This window comes from Leucoraja erinacea, chromosome 29 (assembly GCF_028641065.1).
Source record: "Leucoraja erinacea ecotype New England chromosome 29, Leri_hhj_1, whole genome shotgun sequence".
NCBI lineage: Eukaryota > Metazoa > Chordata > Chondrichthyes > Rajiformes > Rajidae > Leucoraja > Leucoraja erinaceus.
Genome location: NC_073405.1, coordinates 8,337,770 through 8,356,992, shown reverse-complemented (window position 1 = coordinate 8,356,992; position 19,223 = coordinate 8,337,770). Strand labels below are relative to the sequence as shown.

Genomic DNA, 19,223 nt, shown 5'->3' with positions numbered 1-19,223 from the left:
CACATAAAACGGTGCCTACTGGAGTCATGCGCTGGTTTCCCCGTGACTCCCTCAAGAAGCCCTCACTCCTTGCGAACCCTTAAAGGGCCTGTCCCACTTTCACCACCTAATTCACGACCTCTGCCCTTGACTCATACTCGCAGCATGGTCGTCATGAGGTCATAGGTAGGTCGTAGCAGGTCGTGATGCTAGTCGTAGGTACTCGTGGCATCAAGTAGTTCGGGGGTTTTTTTCTAGCCTGATGAAAAATGTCCACGAGTAAAAGAGGTCGTGAATTGGGTCGTGAAAGTGGGACAGGCCCTTAAGGAGTTGATAATGGAGAATGGCCAAGGGAAATGAGTGGGAACTGCAGATGTCAGGTAGAATGGAGGGAAGGATGAATTGATGGATGGGTAGGAGGAGCTGGGGTAATTGCAGGCAGTATCGCATTGATGGTGGGGGGGGGTGGGGGAGGGGGAAGATTGGGGGATGGGGAATTGAGCGAGCAAGCAAGGGGGGGGGGGGGTTGAGGTAAAGTGTTCACAGTGGCCGTGCTGAGCAGACGTTGGCCAATTGGATAAGTGCCAGGGCTCCGTGCCAGCGCTCCTTCTGCTCTTGCAACTGGCGACCGGAATGGGGCGGCAAGTCCTCCTCCTCCTCCATATGTCGGTGGCCATCCGTCGACTTCTTCAGCTCCAGGTCAGATTTCTGGAAGCCCGTGCCTTCCTTCATGGGGCTCAGCCTCTGCTCCCGACTCTGCCAGTACCTGGGGGATCACAGGGTGAAGAGGAACATCAAGCTGGGAGCTAATGTTGCAGTTGTATAAGGCGTTGGTGAGACCACGGGCGGGAAAACCCGGGGGGGGGGGGGGGCAGAGGGGACACGTTCCCACCATGTTTTGAGAGGTGGGGGACATCCCCTCCCCAAGTTTTTGTGATCCCGATTTTAAAATCTCCGCTTTCCGCGAGGCAGTGGGGGTGGGACAGATGATCGAGGGTGGATTGGCAGCAACTAGAGGGCAACACAAAGAGAGTGAGTGGGCACAGTCACATCGGGTGGTGGGGTTTACGAGAGGGCAGAGACCTCGGTCACGCACCTTGCAAGCCAGGCCGCCACCGCCTTATCCTCTTCAGTCACCGGGGCGCAGTTGTGATCTGTTGCACCCTCCTGTCTCATCAGCCTGGCGTACGGGTGCTTGGCGCAGTGCCGGTTGGCATGGGCAAACTTAGTGCCACAACCTGGCGGGAATCATTAGAGGTCAAATTTCCAGCGTCGCCACACTTAAGTTTAATTAATTAGATTTTTATTTTTTTTAAGTCAAGTTTTGTCATCCAGGGTGAAACTGAGAACACTTCCTCTGCAGCCTCTAACATTGTCGTAACCAGCAAATAAACAGCACTACACCAGGGCATCCGGAGGAGTGGTACCACGCTTGCATTCAACGTGAACTAATGGATAGATTAGGAGAAGTGGCCAAAATCTTGCAAGGTTTTAGGCCCTGGCTGATGGATTAGGCCATTCAGCCCACCAAATCTTCTCCGCCATTCAATCATGGCTGATCTATCTTTCCCACGCAACTCCATTCTTCTGCCTTCTCCCCACACAGGTCCCAGAGACCTCCAAACTGTAGAAGGGTCACAGAAAAGGAGGGAAATGGGCCACGGGGGGAAATTTAATAAAAATCCAAGAAGGCCAGAACCTTCCTGAAGAATGGATCTGCCACCCAATCAGATCATGGTGGCTCTGTGCCTCATGTCCGTGCTCCAATCTGATTCTCCAACTTCTAGAGTACATGAACCTTGCAAGACACACGCATGTACACACGCATGTGATCCATGTTGGTCTTGACATCATATTCAACACAGACATCGTGGACCGAAGGTAGTTTTACTGTGCCCTACTGTTCTATGTTCTTTTAACTTAGTTTATTGTTCTCAAGTGTACCGAGGTACAGTGAAAAGCTTGTGTTTGCATACTCTCCAGTTGATGAAAAGACTATACATGATTACAATCAAGGAGTCCAAACTGCAGATACATGATAAAGGGATTAACGATTAGTGCAAGATAAATTCCAGTAATGTCCGATTAAAAATAGTTGGAGGGAGATGGTAGGTCAGGACCGCACTCAAGTTGGTGATAGGCTGGTTCAGTTGCCTGATAACAGATGGGAAGAAACTGTCCCTGAATCTGGAGGTGGACATTTTTACACCATTGTATCTCTTGCCTGGTGGGAGAGGTGAGAAGAGGGGGTGACCGGGCTGAGACAGGTCCTTGATGGTGCTCGTGGCCTTGCCGAGGCAGCATGAAGTGTAGATGGAGTCAATGGGTGGGAGGTTGGTTTTGTGTGATGGTCTGGGCTACCTCCACAATTCTCTGCAATTTCTTGCGGTCTTGGATGGAGCTGTCCCCGAACCGTGGTGCGATGCTTCCCGATGAACTGCTTTCTACAGCGCATCTGTAGAGGTTGGTGAGGTGTGTAGGGGACATGCCGAATTTCCTACGCCTAAGACCCTAAGTTCTATGTTTTAAATCCTCGCCACGTCCCCTGCCCGACCATCGCTCACCAGGCTCGGAACAGATGAAGGGCTTCTCGCCAGTGTGCAAGCGTTGGTGCGTCTTCAGCTGCCCGCTCTGCACGAAAGCCTTCCCACAGCTCGGATAGTCACACACGTACGGCCTCTCACCTAGTGCCGCACGGAAAGGGAGCGGGAGGAAGATAAAGAAAGGAACGTTAAAGCAGGACTACACAATAACAACAATCACCGCAGCACCTGGTTGGAGAACAAACATTTCGAATGGAGTGGTTGGAGAACAAGCATTTTGAATGGAGTTTAGAAGGATGAGGGGAACCACCATTGAATCTGATCAAATAGTGAAAGGCCTGGGTAGAGTGGACGCGGAGAGGATGTTTCCACTAGTGGGAGAGTCTAGGACCAGAGGCAATAGCCTCAGAATAAAAGGACGTACCTTTAGGAAGATGAGGTGGAATTTCTTCAGTCAGAGGGTAATAAATATGTGGACTTTGTTGCCACAGAAGGCTGTGGAGGGCAAATCAATGGATATTTTTTTACGGCAGAGATTGATGGATTCTTGATTAGTTTGGATGTCAAGGGTTATGGGGAGAAGGCAGAAGAATGGGGTTGAGAGGGAAATATATGAATGGTTGTAGGAGACTTGATGGGCTGAAAGGTCCAAATCGACTATCACTTATGAACAAACATCAACATTTTAAAAGGCACAAAGTGCTGCAGTTATGCAGCGGCTCAGGCAGCATCTCGGTAGGACATTGATATTTCTCTGTCATTTCTGGTCGGGACACTGCTTCAGGCTGAAAATATTTACTCCACAGGCACGATGTCCTTTGAAACAGAAGCTAAGATGTAAACATAGTGTAACATGGAAATAGGTGCTGGAGTAGGCCATCGACACTTCGAGCCAGCACCGCCAGTCAATATGATCATGGCTGAGCATCCAAAGCCAGTAGCCCGTTCCTGCTTTCTCCCCATATCCCTTGATTCCGTTAGCCCTAAGAGCTAAATCTAACTGTCTCTTGAATACATCAGGTAGGGCTGTACAAAGATACAATGCCAGAGACCTGGGTTTGATCCTGACCTCGGGTGCTGTCTGCGTGGAGTTTGCACATTTACCCTGTGACTGCATAATTTCCTGCAGGTGCTCTAGTTCCTTCCCAAACCCCAAAGACATGTGGGCTCGGTGGTTAATTGGCCACTGTAAAATCGATCCTAACGTTAAAGGAGTGGATGGTAAATTGGGATAACATGGAACTAATGTGAACAGGTGGTTGGTGGTTGGCAGGGACTTGGTGGGTTGAAGGGCCTGTTGCCACTAAACCTATCTAAAGAAAGAACTGGCCTGAAACATCGCCTATCCATGTTCTCCAGAGATGCAGCCTGACCCTCTGAGTTACTCCAGCCCTTAGTGTGCTTGAAGCAGTATAGTACAATTTCAATTATATGTTGACTTTTATGAATGCAAGTAGATGACAAAAAGAAAGCATGGGTTGACAAGGATCAATAACTTGGAATGGCATTTTAGAAGCTGGTAACGTGATGTGGCAAATGCAGTCAATACAATCACAGCGTATATTGAAAGCTAATTGATCGGCAGCAATGAGTTGCCTCTTTCTTACCAGTGTGTGTCCTTTTGTGAGCTTGTAGCGACTTTTCCCGCGGGAATACCCGATTGCAGATCTGACAGCGGATGCGGCTGGTGGACAGAGTGCCTTCAGTGATCAGATCTCGGACTATCTCTGCTCTTGGACGCCCGCGCCGTGTCCCGTCCTGCAACACACAACCGCAGGCCGTCACCGGTGAGAGAGAGACCCATCGTCGCCCGGTTAGACACCAGGCTTGAACAAAGTGAGGGCCGTCACATTTATCTCCATTTATGCAGCGCTCTCCAGCCCGAAATACCGCTCGGGGGCAACATAAAACAAATGGCGCAGCGGTAAAGCTGCCAGTGATCTGGGTTCGATCCTCACCTCACGTGCTGTCTGTGTGGAGTTTGCACGTTCTCCCTCTTAATGCACAGCTTTCCTCCGGGTGATCCGGATTCCTTCCCACATCCCAAAGACATGTGGATTTGCCGGTCAATTGGCCCTTAGTGTGTAGGATGCAAGGGTGAAATAGCATAGAACTGTTGTATGGGTGGTGAATGGTTGGCTTGGACTCAATGGGCCAAAGGGCCCGAATCCATGCTGCAACTCTAAACTCAACATGGGGAAATGTTTTAGGGAAAAAGATCAAAAGACGACAGAGCTAATGAGACCAAGGGAGTTAAGGATGGTATTTTAGAGTTTTGAACCTTGGCAGCTGATGGCAAGGCCAATGATTTTGGATTCATTTATGTGGGATGATTGAGAGTAGGCCAGACATCCCAGAGAACATGGAACAGTATAGGACAGGAACAGGCTCTTTGGCCCACAATGTCTGTGCCGTACATGACGCCAAATTAAACTGATCTACTCTGCCTACACGTGATCCATATCCCTCCACTTCCTTCACATCCATGTGCCTACACACAAGCCTCTTGAATACCACTAACACCTGTCTCTACCAACATCACAGGTAGCATGTTCCAGGCACCCATCACTCTCTGTGTGAAAAAAAAACTCTTCTCGCACATGTCCTTTAAACTTGGTCCCTCTCACCTTAAATCTATGCCCTCCTCTATTTGATTTTATCATCCTGGGGAAGAGATTCTGACTGTCTAATAATAATAATAATACATTTTATTTATGGGCGCCTTTCAAGAGTCTCAAGGACACCTTACAAAAATGTAGCAGGTAGAGGAAAAACATGTAAGGGGAATGAAATAAATAGTAGAGACATGACTAGTGCACAAAGTAAAGACAGAATTCAATTCAAAACACAATATGAGGCAATTAGTGCACAGATGAAAAGGGAGGGGGACGTGGGGCTAAGGATAGGCAGAGGTGAAGAGATGGGTCTTGAGGCGGGACTGGAAGATGGTGAGGGACACGGAATTGGGGATCAGTTGGGGGAGGGAGTTCCAGAGCCTGGGAGCTGCCCTGGAGAAGGCTCTGTCCCCAAAACTGCGGAGGTTGGACTTGTGGATGGAGAGGAGACCGGCTGATGTGGATCTGAGGGACGGTGAGGGTTGGTAGGGGGAGAGGAGGTCAGTGAGATATGGGGGGGCCAGATGGTGGAGGGCTTTGTAGGTGAGGATCAGGATTTTGTAGGTGATCCGGTGGGAGATGGGAAGCCAGTGAAGTTGTTTGAGGACTGGAGTGATGTGATGCCAGGATTTGGTGTGGGTGATGAGTCGGGCGGCTGCGTTCTGGACCAGTTGGAGTCGGTTGATGTAGGTGGAGCTGTCGACCCCATCTATGCCTCTTGTAATTTTACATACTTTCTCCGCGCAACCTTCGGCATTCGAGAAAAAACAATCCAAGTTTGTCCAACTTCTCCCTGCAGCTAATACCCCCTAATCCAGGCTTTGTTCTGGTAAACCTCCTCTGCTCCCTCTCCTAAACCTCCACATCTTTCCTGTAATGGGGTGACCAGAACTGGACGCAATACTCCAAATGCGACCCAACCGAAGTCCTATAAAGCTGCATCATGACCTTATGCACCCAATCTTGGCAATAATCCTGATATATGGTCCAAAGCTTAGCTCAGGATCAAAGATATTACACAGGATGTAAACAGTCTGGATTAGTTTTAAACAATTCCCGGAAGAGGAATGGAATCAGTATCCAGGGAACTAAATTTGTCACAGAGCTCTAAGGCAATAGATTCATGTTTTCCCAATATTTAGTTGGAGGAGATTTCTGCTCATCCTTAGTCAATGTCAGGCAAGATTCCTCATTGTATTTGTACCTCACTGCATTTGTGCATTTGACAATAAACTCGACTTTACGTGACTTGTCCTCCTTGAAACAAATTTTGAAACATGACGGTGATAAAGTAGGCAACAGTGAACCAGGAAGAATGACAGCATGCGTTTAGAAGGATGAGAGGGCATCTCATTGAAACATATAAGATTGTTAAGGGCTTGGACACGCTAGAGGCAGGAAACATGTTCCCGATGTTGGGGGAGACTAGAACCAGGGGCACAGTTTAAGAATCAGGAGTAAGTCATTTAGAACGGAGACAAGGAAACACTTTTTCTCACAGAGAGTGGCGAGTCTGTGGAATTCTCTGCCTCAGAGGATGGTGGAGGCAGGTTCTCTGGAGGCGTTCAAGAGAGAGCTAGATAGAGCTCTTAAAAATAGCGGAGTCAGTGGATATGGGGAGAAGGCAGGAACGGGGTACTGATTGGGGATGATCAGCCATGATCACATTGAATGGCAGTGCTGGCTCAAAGGGCCGAATGGCCTACTCCTGCACCTATTGTCTATTGTCTATTGTCATGGGTGGAATATTTAATTGGCTTCAACACTACTGAATCGTGCAGTCTCTACATGCCAGCCAAAGGTTGCAGATACAGGATAAAGGGAAAGATAAAGTCCAGAAAAATCTGATTAAAGATAGTCTGAGGGTCTCCAATAAGGAAGATGGTAGCTCAGGACTGCTCTTTAGTTGGTGATAGGATGGTTCAGTTGTCTAATAACAGCTGGGAATAAACTGAATCTGGACCTTTAATCAGATTTTACCTTTCCCTTTATCATGTATCTGTACACTGTGGATGGCTTGATTGTAATCATGTATAGTCTTACAACTGATTGGAAAGCACGCAACAAAAACACTTTTCACTGTACCTTTGTATACATGACACTAAACTAGATGTAATGAATAAACAGTCACTTGATGTAGATTCACTGCAAGATAGAATTTCATTGTTCTGTTTCAGGACATATGACAATAAAATACTTGCGGAATAAAACAATAAGATTGTCATGGCAGGCCTGGCAATCATGTTGCTTTCTATCAGTTTTCTTTTGCACAGCAAATGATTAGGGATATTAAAAAAGAACTGCAGATGCTAGTTTATACTAAAAATGGACACAACTTGCTCGAGTAACTGAAGCATCTCTGGAGAAAATGGAAGGGTTACGTTTCAGGTAGAGACCCTTCTTCAGACATGATTGAATGTAGTGGAGGCACATTCTTTCTAACATTCTGAATGTTTCCAGGGTAGACAGTTGAAGAAGGGTGACGACCCGAAATATCACCCATTCCTTCTCTCCAGAGATGCTGCCTGCCCCACTGAGTTACTCCAGCTTTTTGTGTCTATCTTCAGTTGGAATCTTTATCCCAGGGTGGAAATGTCAAAATGTCAAATGATGTTTTCACACTTCTGCACCTCTTGCCTGATGGGAGAGAGAAGAGGGTGAGACTCGTCCTTGATTATGTTGGCAGCTTTGCCGATGCAGGGTGAGGTCTAAATTAAGTCAATGGAAGGGAAGTTGATTTTGTGTGTTCACCCGAACTGAGTCCACAACTCTATGCTATTTCTTGCAGTCATGGATGGAGCTGTTCTTAAGCTGTGCTGCGATGCATCCCAATAAAATGCTTTCTACGGCACATCTGTAGAGGTTGGTGAGTATTGTTGGGGGCATTGAAAATTTACTCAGCCTTCTAAGGAAGTGGAGGTTTAGGGGTGTAGCGTCTCTGGATGCTTTCAAGAGCTAGATAGGGCTCTTAAAAATAGCGGTATGGGGATATGGGAAGGCAGGAACGAGGTACCGATTGGGGATGATCAGCCGTGATCACATTGAATGGCGGTGCTGGCTCGAATGGCCTATTCCTGCACCTATTGTCTATTGTCTTCTAAGGAAGTGGACGTGTTGCTGTGCGTTCTTGGCCATTGCTTCGATGTGGCTAGTCCAGGACAAGTTGCTGGTTCTATTTACTCTAGTGAATGTTTTCGTTTCAAAGTCATTGGCTGAGGATATGTGTATATGAGTAAATGCAATTTATTTACGCCGCTGTCAGAAGGGCAAGTGTGCGGGGTGGAATTTCTGGGGGATTTGGAATGTTATTTCAGTACACTGGGAGGGATCAGATTGTGGATATCACTGAAACTTTCCCATTAACATCTAGAATTAATGAAATACAAAAAGGCAGCAGCTTTGTTGCAGCAAAAACACAGCGGAAAGTCCCGGAATCTCCTGTCGGTTGACAGTGCCTTTAAATTGGCGCCCTCACGGGAGCCAATCAGACAGGCATCCGTCCGTGGGCGGGGCCACGCGTCTCCATGGCGATAGAATGTTGGCGCCTGCAACATTTTTGGCGGGTTCTGTGATATTTGCAACTTCAGGTCATTCACAAAAAAAACAACAAGAGCAAAGCGCCACCGCTATACATTCAGGGACAATCTTATGTTTTTTAAAAAAAAAATCACTATTTAAATCACTGACAATAATTAAAGCCATGATCGGATAATAAATAAATACAAACAAGCTGCGATCTTGCAGATTTTCATTTAAAAAATATATAAAATAAGATCTCGAAGTTAACCGATGGATGTGGAAACGCAAATACCCATTACTTTGAAAACATCTGAAAAGCACATTGTTCTCGGTCTAGGAGAGGAAGTGAAACCAAAAGATTACACCAAATTTGCTTGGCCGCCGACCAAACGTACATCTGCAACTGAAGTGCGGGAAGCACTTTTTTTTATTGCTAACATAAAAACACTTATTACAAATTAAAATGCAGATACATCGGATCAGATCAGCCTGCTATAAATACAGGTCATTTGCTAAAAGTCCTTCTCATTCTGGCACGACTATTTCCCCACGTACGGCATTTAAATCCTATTTGACAGACCCTGGTTTCTGTAACAACTCCTGGGGGATTCATTCAACGAGACGGGAATTGTTACCTTGTAGGCGGGGAGGTCAAGGCTCTCTCCGGGCGAGTTGGACCCTGTTGATCCGATGCTGGGAGTCGGGCTGAGACTCATGTTGTTGGAGTTTTCTGGCCATGGGCATTGCAAATACATTGACAACTGACCCAGATTTACCTCCTCTGCATTGCACGTGGATTTGATTACAGAGACGACCATCCGCTTGGGCGAATCGTAACCCGCAGATCCAGACATGATGATATACATTGATTTTTTTTTCTCCCCCCCCCACCGTTTTATTTTTTTAAAGTAAGTCCAGTTCTTGCAAAGACTCTTGTCCTCCCTTGTCTCTCCCGCGTAATTTTGGCTGCTGGGAAATCTCGATAACCAATCGGTCCAGAGAGAGGAGGGAGTCCCCGCGCTTTTCGCCCAATCAGCAGGTGAATGTGTGTGTGTGTGTGTCAAAGATGGCATTTAAACTGATTTTTTTAAAGTTGAGAGCGCCTTTAAAAAACTCTCCAAATGACTCAGGCACTGGCGAGGTTAATGCGGAAGCATCGCATCACCCCGGGGATTAGTAATAAGGAAAGTATGCTCTTAAACAGCAGAATCATTTACAGTTAACATACAGTAATATCGAAGGATCTGGAATACATTACATGTTCAGTTTAAAGTGGCAGTGACCTCTCATCAATATTCTGTATGTAACTCAGCAAAATACGAGTTGCCCTCGCACGTGGCTCCTCAGTACCCCACAGCTCCGCCCTTGCCCCCCCTCCCCCTAGTCGCTACAGGGACAGAGTCCCCCGTAGTCCTTACCTCTCACCCCATCAGCCGTCGCATACAACACATATATGCTCCGACATTTTCACCACCTCCAACGGGATCTCACCTCTAGTCACATCATCCCACCTCCACCCCTTTCCACCTTCCGCAGAGACCGTTCCCTCGGCAACTCCCTGGTTAATTCATCCTTTCCTACCCAAATCACTCCCTCCCCACCCAAACCACCCCCTCCCCACCCCAAACCACCCCCCTCCCCACCCAAACCACCCCCAAACCACCTCCTCCCCAGGTACCTTCCCCTGCAAGCGCAGAAGATACATCACCTGTCCCTATACCTCCTCCCTCTATTCTGTCCAGGGACCCCGACAGTCCTTTCAGGTTAGGCAGAGGTTCACTTGTACCTCCTCCAACCCTCATCTACTGTATCCATTGTTCAAGATGTGGACTCTTATACCTCGGCGAGACCAAACGTCGACTGGGCGATCGTTTCGCTGAACACCCTCGCTTAGTCCGCCTGGACCTTCCTGATCTTCCGGTTGCTAAACACTTTAATTCTCCTTCCCATTCCCACATTGACCTTTCCATCCTAGTTCCCCTCCATTGTCAGAGTGAGCCAAAATGCAAATTGGAGGACCAGCATCTCATATTTCACTTGGGCACCTTACAACCCAGTGGTATGAATTTGATTTCTCTAATTTCAAGTAACCCTGCATTTCCTCTGTCTCCATCCCTCCCACACCCAAGTTGTACCAGCTTCTCGTTCTCACCCAACGAACAGCTAACAATGGTCTGTTTTCTGTATCATCATTACTTTTTTGCATATCTTTCATTAATTGTTCTATATCACTCTACATCTATTTTTCTCGTTTCCCTTTCACGTGACTTTCAGGCTGAAGAACGGTCTCGACCCGACACGTCACGTCACCCATTTCTTCTCTCCAGAGATGCTGCCTGTCCCGCTGAGTTACTCCAGCTTTTTGTGTGTATCTTTGGTTTAAACCAGCATCTGCAGTTCCTTCCTACACCACATATAAATTGGGACAGAAATAGGCCATACGGCCCTTCGAGCCACCTATGCCATTCAGTAAAATCGGGACTTTTTTACCTCCCTGGTAGAATATAAATATATTCTTAACTAATCTTTCAATATATTATCCTGGTGGGATAGCACAGTGGCACAGCTGGTAGAGCTGCTGCCTCAGAGCTAGAGACGCGAGTTCCATCCTGATCTTGGATGCTGTCTGTGTGGAGTTTGCACGTTTTCCCTGTGGCCGTGTGGGCTTGTAGGTTTATCAAATTTCTGATTGCTTGAAAGATGCAGCATGGAAACAGCCCTTTCGTCCCACCGAATCCACATCCACCATCGATCACCCGTTCATACTAGTTCCATGTTATCCCACTTTCGCACCCACTCTCGACATACCCGGGGCAATTTACAGAGGCCAATTAACCTTCTAAAATCACTTCTATACTTTATGAAAACTCAATCATAATCTTTCCTCGTGGAGCAATCAAACCCAACCCCGGATTTGTCCCAATGAACCCAAGTTCAGACGAAACCAAAAGTGTACACGGTTCTTTCAAGGCAACCTTAACATGACCCCGCATGATTGTCCTGAAGCAATCTTTTCTCCTAGATGTTAATCCCATTTTAATAAAAGCTAACCAACTATTTTCCTAATTTTCTATGATTCATGTACAAAGGCACACATAACCCTTCTGAAAAACAGATTCTCATTCACTTTTTATAGACATTACTATAGAACAGAAAGTTAATTGGATCAGCCTTTCAAAAGCCGTGGCTACAAGTACAGTCATAGTCATAGTCAAACTGCATGGAATCAGGCCCTTCGGCCCAACTTGCCCACACCGATCAAGATGCCCCATCTCCCACTAGTTCCACCTGCTTTGCATGTGGCCCATATATTTCTAAACCTATCTAATCCATATACCTGTCTAAATGTTTTTTTAAAAAAATGTTGTGATAATACCTTCCTCAACTACTTCCTCCAGCAGCTCGTTCCATATACCTACCACCCTTTGTGTAAAAAAGTTGCCCCTCAGGTTCCTATTAAATATCCTCCACCCCACCTTAAAACTGTCCTCAAGTTTTGATTCACCCACTCTGGGTAAAAGACTCTGTGCATTAAGTATAGCTCAAAGACTGGGTATTCTGCACTAAGTGAATTGATTATCTCCTGATTCTCCCAAATGTCTCCATCGTCTACAATGCATCTCAGAAGGACCATGGGAATGCTCCACAGTGTGATTGCTGATTGGAATGACAGGATTTTGAGGCACTACATGTTAGGATGGTGATACATCTTCAAATATGTGTAGAATAGAGGGTAATTGAATTGAATTGAATACATTTTATTAGACAAATATGTATACATACAAGGAATTTGCCTTGGTACATTGCTCGCAAGTAACAACATGATATTCAGTAGACAATTAAAAATAAAACATTATAATTTAAACATTTGAAGAATGAAATAAAATACCAGAACAAAAGGAGGCTACAGACTTTTGGTTATTGAGTAGAGCTACTGCTCGTGGAAAAAAAGCTGTTTTTATGTCTGGCTGTGGCGGCTTTGACAGTCCGGAGTTGCCTTCCAGAGGGAAGTGATTCAAAGAGTTTGTGGCCAGGGTGAGATGGGTCAGAGATGATCTTACCCGCTCGCTTCCTGGGCCTTGAAGTGTACAGTTCGTCGACGGGGGGAAGGTTGCAGCCAACAACCTTCTCGGCTGATCGAACGATGCGCTGCAGCCTCCGGATGTCGTGCTTGGTGGCTGAGCCAAACCAGACCATGATGGAGAAGGTGGAGACAGATCTTTGCAGAATCGAGTCAGGTTGTAAGTGGGTGTGAAGTGGTGATTGGGGAGGAATGGGTGGGGGAGGGAGGGAGAGGTACCAGGGTTATGTTTCTGTCTAGCGAACCCGCAGTAGAATATATATATATATATATATATAGATGGCAGTATCCCCAAGTGCTTGTTATCCTGTCAGTGTGTGGTAGTGCTTGTGGAAATATCAACGAGTTATTGGACTGGATTTCATTGCTGGTACGCACAAGTTGCCAGATTGGATGAAGCAGTTCCTGGTGGTGGATCGTAGCCATTTAGTGGGTCTCTGCTGGAGCTGAGCACACCCTATTTTTTTTATTTTTTTCCCTAACAATACTCCACCTACTGGTGTGGCCTATACAGGTTTCAGAGGATCACAAAGGATTTCTGGAAGAAAAAACAGGCCATTTCATCCAACTGTTCCATAGTGCACCATTACTAAACCACTTTAGTTTAGAGATAGAGCATGGAAACAGGCCCTTTGGCCCACCCAGTCCATGCTGGCCGACCATCTATCACATTCATACATTATCCTGCTTTCTCATCCACTCTCTTTTCACCGTGGGCAATTTACAGAGGGCCAATTAACCTTTTGGATGTGAGAGGAAATCTGAGCACCTGGCGGAAATTTACTTGGTCACAGGGAGAACCTGCAGACTCCACACACACTAGCACCTGAGGTCAGGATTGAAACCGGGCCTCTGGCACTATGAGACAGTAGCGCTACCAGCTGTACCACATCTTTCTTCACCAAGACCTATTGCCATATACCCTACATGTGTAGAGATCCATTTTCTCCAGGGATGCTGCCTGACCCGCTGAGTTACTCCAGCACTTTGAGTCTCCCCGACATGTGTTGTTTCCTATCAATGCTTCTGTACTAGTCACATCAACCACTACCAGTGAGCTCCAGATTCAGACTAGTCCTTCAGCTCCTCCCAGATTCCTTCCTTCAGTGCATTATTTCATCTGGTTCTGTATTACCAGCAAACTTGGGTGCACTGTATTCAGTATTCCCTTCCTCCCCCATCCTCAAATTAATGCTATAGATTCTAAATAGCTGAACCTGAAATACCCCAGTAGTTTGTCAACCAACTCATAAAAATTCCATCTATATTGAACACACAGTCATTTGACTCAGATACAAGTCTACCATTAATCATGAATCATATCGAACGATGAATTCTTGAGGAAGTATTCATTCCTTCTGTATGAGTGCAATGAACAATACACCATTTCTTTACTGAAGGGAACTCTCAGACAAGTTATTCTGCTCGTGGATAAAACAGCAAGTGCTGGAGGCAGCATGTGTGGAGGGAATGGGCAGACCGAATTTGAAATGTCACCTTTGCCTATCACTCCCGGTTCTCCCCTCACCCGTCAGGCAAGAGGTGCAGAAGTTTGAAAACGCATACCTCCAGTTTCAGGGGCAGTTTGTTCCCAGCTGTTATCAGGCAACTTTATCTTGCACTAAGTATTGCACCCTTTATCCTTTATCTGTACGCTGTGGAAGGCTTGATGGCAATCATGCAGTCTTCTTTGACAGAATAGCATGCACCAAAAAGCTTTTTTCTGTACCTTGGTACGTACACATGACAATAATAAACTAATGTAAACCAAACCGCTGCCTCAACCATAGCCCTCACCTCTGTCTCCAACATCATCAGCTAATGTGGAGGACCCCCGCACCCAGTAGAATTCCTCCTCAACCCTCCACCCACGCCATCTTGGGCAAGTATGTCAATGTAAGTGTTAGCATTTACATTCAAAAATAGATTTTAAATAAAGCAATATTTCATTCTTCACTGTTGTGTTTTTTCTTTATTAACTTTTTTCTTTATTCGTATGAGTAGGACAAAATAATAATATCAGTCCATAAATGAACCATTTCCTGTGTGAAATACAGTTGTATGATCTTTCCTCTAACCTGTACCATTTATATACATTTTTCTGATAAAAATTCCCTAGTTTTTGAGATACACGCTGCTTTTCAAAAACATAGCCCATACATAAAATGAGACGTGGCTATACCTAACTAATCTGCAGACGTTTGCATAATTTTTTTTTTTTTTTAATCTCAGGACTCCAGCATTGGCAGTATTAGATTTTTGAATTATCCTTAAATCACAAATTGACTCCCTCTGCTGAAAGACTGAGGTATCGCATTAACACAAAATGCCAACAGCAATTTACATTTATGTGCCGTGCTTAATGCAACTAATTACCCAGAGATGCTTCAATTTGATGGCCCGAGACCACAAGAAATTGCAGAGTTGTGTATGTAGCCGGGTCCATCACACGGACCAGATTTCCAACTATTGACTCGACACTTCATGCAGCCAACATAATCAGACGTCCTTCTTTTTCCCACTCCTGTCTAACAGAAGATGAAAGTGCACACCCCCAGACCCAGAGTTTTCAAGAAGGAACTGCAGATGCTGGAAAATCGAAGGTACACAAAAATGCTGGAGAAACTCAGCGGGTGCAGCAGCATCTATGGAGCGAAGGAAATAGGCAACGTTTCGGGCCGAAACCCTTCTTCAGACAGAAGCAGCTTCTTGCCCTGTTATCAGGCTTCTGAATAGTCCTTCCATAAGCTAAGCTACAGTGCGATTCACCTCTACCCCATTGAAGACATTGGCCTTTGCCTAAGGAATTGATGCGCTACAATGCCGAGAACCATATTCTGCACTCTTTGTAGTTGAGTTTGAACTGATTGTATGGGGTGGAAAATTGCAATCTTCACGTGGTCCGCCCTGTTTCAATTAATGCAATCAACTCGACGTGCACAAACGGAATGTCAAATAGAACAAGTTGTCCAACAACTTTAGGCTGTGCACGCCACACAAAAGAAGAAGAAGAACTGATTGTATCTATGTATGATATATCTGATATGTTGATAGCATATAAACTAAAGCTTCTCACTATATCTTGGTACAAGACAATAATAAACCTAAACCTAATTGAAGATAAAGAAATGATGAGCCACGGAAAGCAACATTTGTTGGTAGGATCGTATACTTGGTCAAATAAACTTATTTGAAGAGATCCCGAATGCTGAGGCACAGAGATATTAATTCCAGGACATGGGTTTGGGGGATGGCAGCTGAACAGATTAAAGGGTCAGGACAGACTGGCTATAAGATTACATAAGAATTGGTTGGAGTCGGGTGGTGTTAGGGAGAGGGATGGTGTGAAAAGGATGGTACAGGTTAAGACATGCAAACGAGATTTGCATGACTTCAAGTTTATTGAGGCTTAAACAAAGAAGGCTGGGCAGAGATCCATTGCAACAATGATCACGAGTTGAGCCTGGAGGCAGTTCAGCAGTCAGCACATCACCCTATTCTCAAGGTCAATTATGGGAGGGGTAATACAATTTGGCCCAAGCAGCAATGTCTTCATTCTGCAGATTAAAATAAAAGAAATAACAAGAAAATAAAATGAATTATCCAGTTTTATTAATTTGAATTGCAAACTATATCAACCATTTCTGGAATCATTTATAATAGGAAAACCTCAGATTCTCTTTCACATAAGGATATGCTCTATAAAATGCACAGCAAAACTCTATGAAAGGGCGGAGACGGTAGGCTGTGGGATAGCTGGGAAGGGGAGAAGGAGGGAGAAAGCAAGGCCTAGCTGAAATTGGCGAAGTCAATGTTCATACAGCTGGGGTGTAAACTACCCAAGCAAAATATGAGGTGCTGCTCGTCCATTTTGCAGAGGGACTCACTATAGTCATCGAGGAGGCCCAGGACAAAAAGGTCGGATTTGAAATGGGATGGGGAGTTGAAGTGCTGAGCCACCGGGAGATCAGGTTGGTTAAAATAAGGGAAGGGATTCCACGCCAGTAGGCCATATGAGTGGCAAGGGTGTGGGATAAAATTGTGATTTGGGGAAACTGTATTGTATGTATGTCTAGCTTCCGAGAATGTCGGATGGAGTTTTGTAAGGATCATGTATTGTATATATTTATTTCTCGAATAAAGTCTATTTTGAAATTAAAATATAATGCGAACTGAGCGGAGGTGTTGGGCGAAGCGATCGCCAAGCCTGTGCTTGGTCTCACCGATGTAGAGAAGTTGACACCTAGAACAGCGGATGCAATAGATGAGGTTGGAAGAGGTGCAGGTGAACCTCTGCCGCACCTGGAAAGACTGCTTGGGTCCTTGGATGGAGTCGAGGGGGGAGGTAAAACGACAAATGAAGCAGTTCATGCGGTTGCAAGGGAAAGTACCAGGGGAGGGGGTGGTTTGGGTGGGAAGGGACAAATTGACCTGGGAGTTACGGAGGGAGCAGTCTCTGCGGAAAACCGAAAGGGGAGGAGATGGGAAGATGTGGCCAATGGTGGGATCCCGTTGGAGGTGGCGAAAATGTCGGAGGATTATTTGTTGTACGTGGCGGTTGGTAGGGTGGAAGGTGAGGACCAGGGGGACTGTCCTTGTTACGAGTGGGGGGGAATGGGGAGTGGGCGAAGCTACGGGATATAGAGGAGACCCTGGTGAGAGCCTCATCTATAGTCGAAGAGAGGATCCCCCCGTTCCCTAAAGAATGAGGACATCTCCGATGCCCTGGTTTGGAACACCTCATCCTGGGTGCAGATGCGGCGTAGACGGAGGATAGAGTCCTTACAGGAAGCAGGGGGATGGGGAAGAAGTGTAGTCAAGATAGCCATGGGAGTCAGTGGGTTTGTAGATGTCAGTCAGTAGTCTGTTACCTGCAATGGAGATAGTGAGGTCTAGAAACGGTAGGGAGATGTCGGAAATGGTCCAGGTGAATTTGAGTGCCAGATGGAAGTCAGTGAGTTCTGCATGGGTGCAGGAGGTAGCACCAATGCAGTCGTCAATGTAGCGGAGGTAGAGTTCGGGGATAGGGCCATGGTACGCTTCGAACAAGGATTGTTCGACGTACCCTACAAAAAGGCAGGCACAGCTGGGGCCCATGCGCATGCCCATAGCTACGTCTTGGATTTGGAGGAAAGGGGAGGAGTTAAAGGAAAAGTTTTTGAGGGTAAGGACTAGGCAGAGGAGTATTGGTAGACGGGGATTGGTTGGTTCTGCGGTCGAGGAAGAAACGGAGGACTTTAAGACCCTCCTGGTGGGGGGGGTGGATGTGTAGAGTGACCGGACATCCATGGTGAAGATGAGGGAGTAGGGTCCTGGAAAACGGAAGTCGTGTGAGGTGTCGTGGACATAGGTAGGGAAGGATTTGACCGGGGTATGTGGAAATAAGTTTGGTAGGACAAGAACAAGCAGAAACAATGGGTCTGCCAGGACAGTCAGGTTCGTGGATTTTGGGGAGAAGGTAAAATGGGGCTGTGCGGGGCTGGGGAACGATGAGGTTGGAGGCTTGGGAGGGCAGGGAGCCGGAAGTGATAAAGCCAGTGGTGGTGTTTGAGATAATGGCCTGGTGCTCGTCTGTGGGGTTATGTTCCAAGGATAAGTAGGAGGTGTCTGAGGCACCTGACCTCAGAGCGGTAGAGATCAGACCAGACTACCGCGGCACCTCCCTTGACGGCAGGTTTGATAACCCAGTTGGGGTTATTGCAGAGTGGAGGGCTGTACGTTCATTAATAAATTTTCTTCAGAGAACTTCTTCAAAGTAGGCACGGCCAGTCATTTAGACTATGACTGTCACACCATTTATTTTTAATATATTTTCTATATCTCAGCAGTGCTAAAAAATCGTGGAGTTAAACCATAATGTTATGATTTAGAGTAGAACCATGTGTGCGCGCGATCGAGTGAGACAAATGTGGCCTTTTAAGGTGAAGGTTTGGGCAGAATGTGTTACTGAAGTCAATCAAGAACAATCATGATCAATGTGCAATAAAGCAATCATCCTTTGACCATCTTTCTTACAGAAAATATAACCAGACCTACACCTCTTCAGCAAATGAAGAGTCTGATAAAGATAGTGGCTGTGATTATGAATATTGAAGGGCTGTGGCGTTATATACCTTTGAAACACGGGCAATCTTGCACCATTTAGTTTCATCTATTTATCACAAATGTACCATTGGTTGGGCATATTATGTAGCATTCCGCCCACAACATTAACACATTTCCATTGTCAAAAACCAATCTCAAATTTACTGAAGAAACCTTTCCTGCTGTAGAGCCAGATTGCACATGAAATCTTTTTCATCCGATTTCACAGTAATTATTTTTCTTTACTCTACACAGCACTGGTACTCAATTCTGCCATAGTGATTATGCAGGCCCCTCTATATTGGAACTTCCCTGCATGCGGTACATTGGCTGGGAGATCACTTTAATGAATGGATTTAACATTGATCCACCACCTCTTATCACCTCCACCTCATCTTAGAA

At 46.0% G+C, this 19,223-nt stretch overlaps 2 protein-coding genes across 2 annotated transcripts in view; both read right to left on the bottom strand.

Annotated features, from left to right (window-relative positions):
- haus8 (HAUS augmin like complex subunit 8) overlaps positions 1-19,223 on the bottom strand; it is a 281,932-nt gene that overhangs the window by 171,493 nt on the left and 91,216 nt on the right. The gene's annotated exons all lie outside the window — the stretch shown is intronic.
- On the bottom strand, positions 455-9,939 carry LOC129711118 (zinc finger protein 367-like). The gene is made up of 5 exons (XM_055658526.1): positions 9,292-9,939; positions 4,130-4,280; positions 2,544-2,663; positions 1,076-1,217; positions 455-745 (listed from the first exon to the last, which is right to left on the bottom strand). Exons 1-5 carry the CDS (start codon positions 9,727-9,729, stop codon positions 520-522), a joined length of 1,077 nt encoding a protein of 358 aa, XP_055514501.1. The 5' UTR covers positions 9,730-9,939; the 3' UTR covers positions 455-519.

Excerpts from the sequence above, each read along its gene's own strand:
- LOC129711118 (XM_055658526.1), bottom strand. The coding sequence starts at position 9,729 with ATGCCATCTTTGACACACACACACACACATTCACCTGCTGATTGGGCG. Across the intron at positions 4,281-9,291 it reads TTGACCTCCCCGCCTACAAG|GACGGGACACGGCGCGGGCG; the intron begins GTAACAATTCCC and ends TGTGTGTTGCAG. Across the intron at positions 1,218-2,543 it reads CTTCATCTGTTCCGAGCCTG|GTTGTGGCACTAAGTTTGCC; the intron begins GTGAGCGATGGT and ends GATTCCCGCCAG.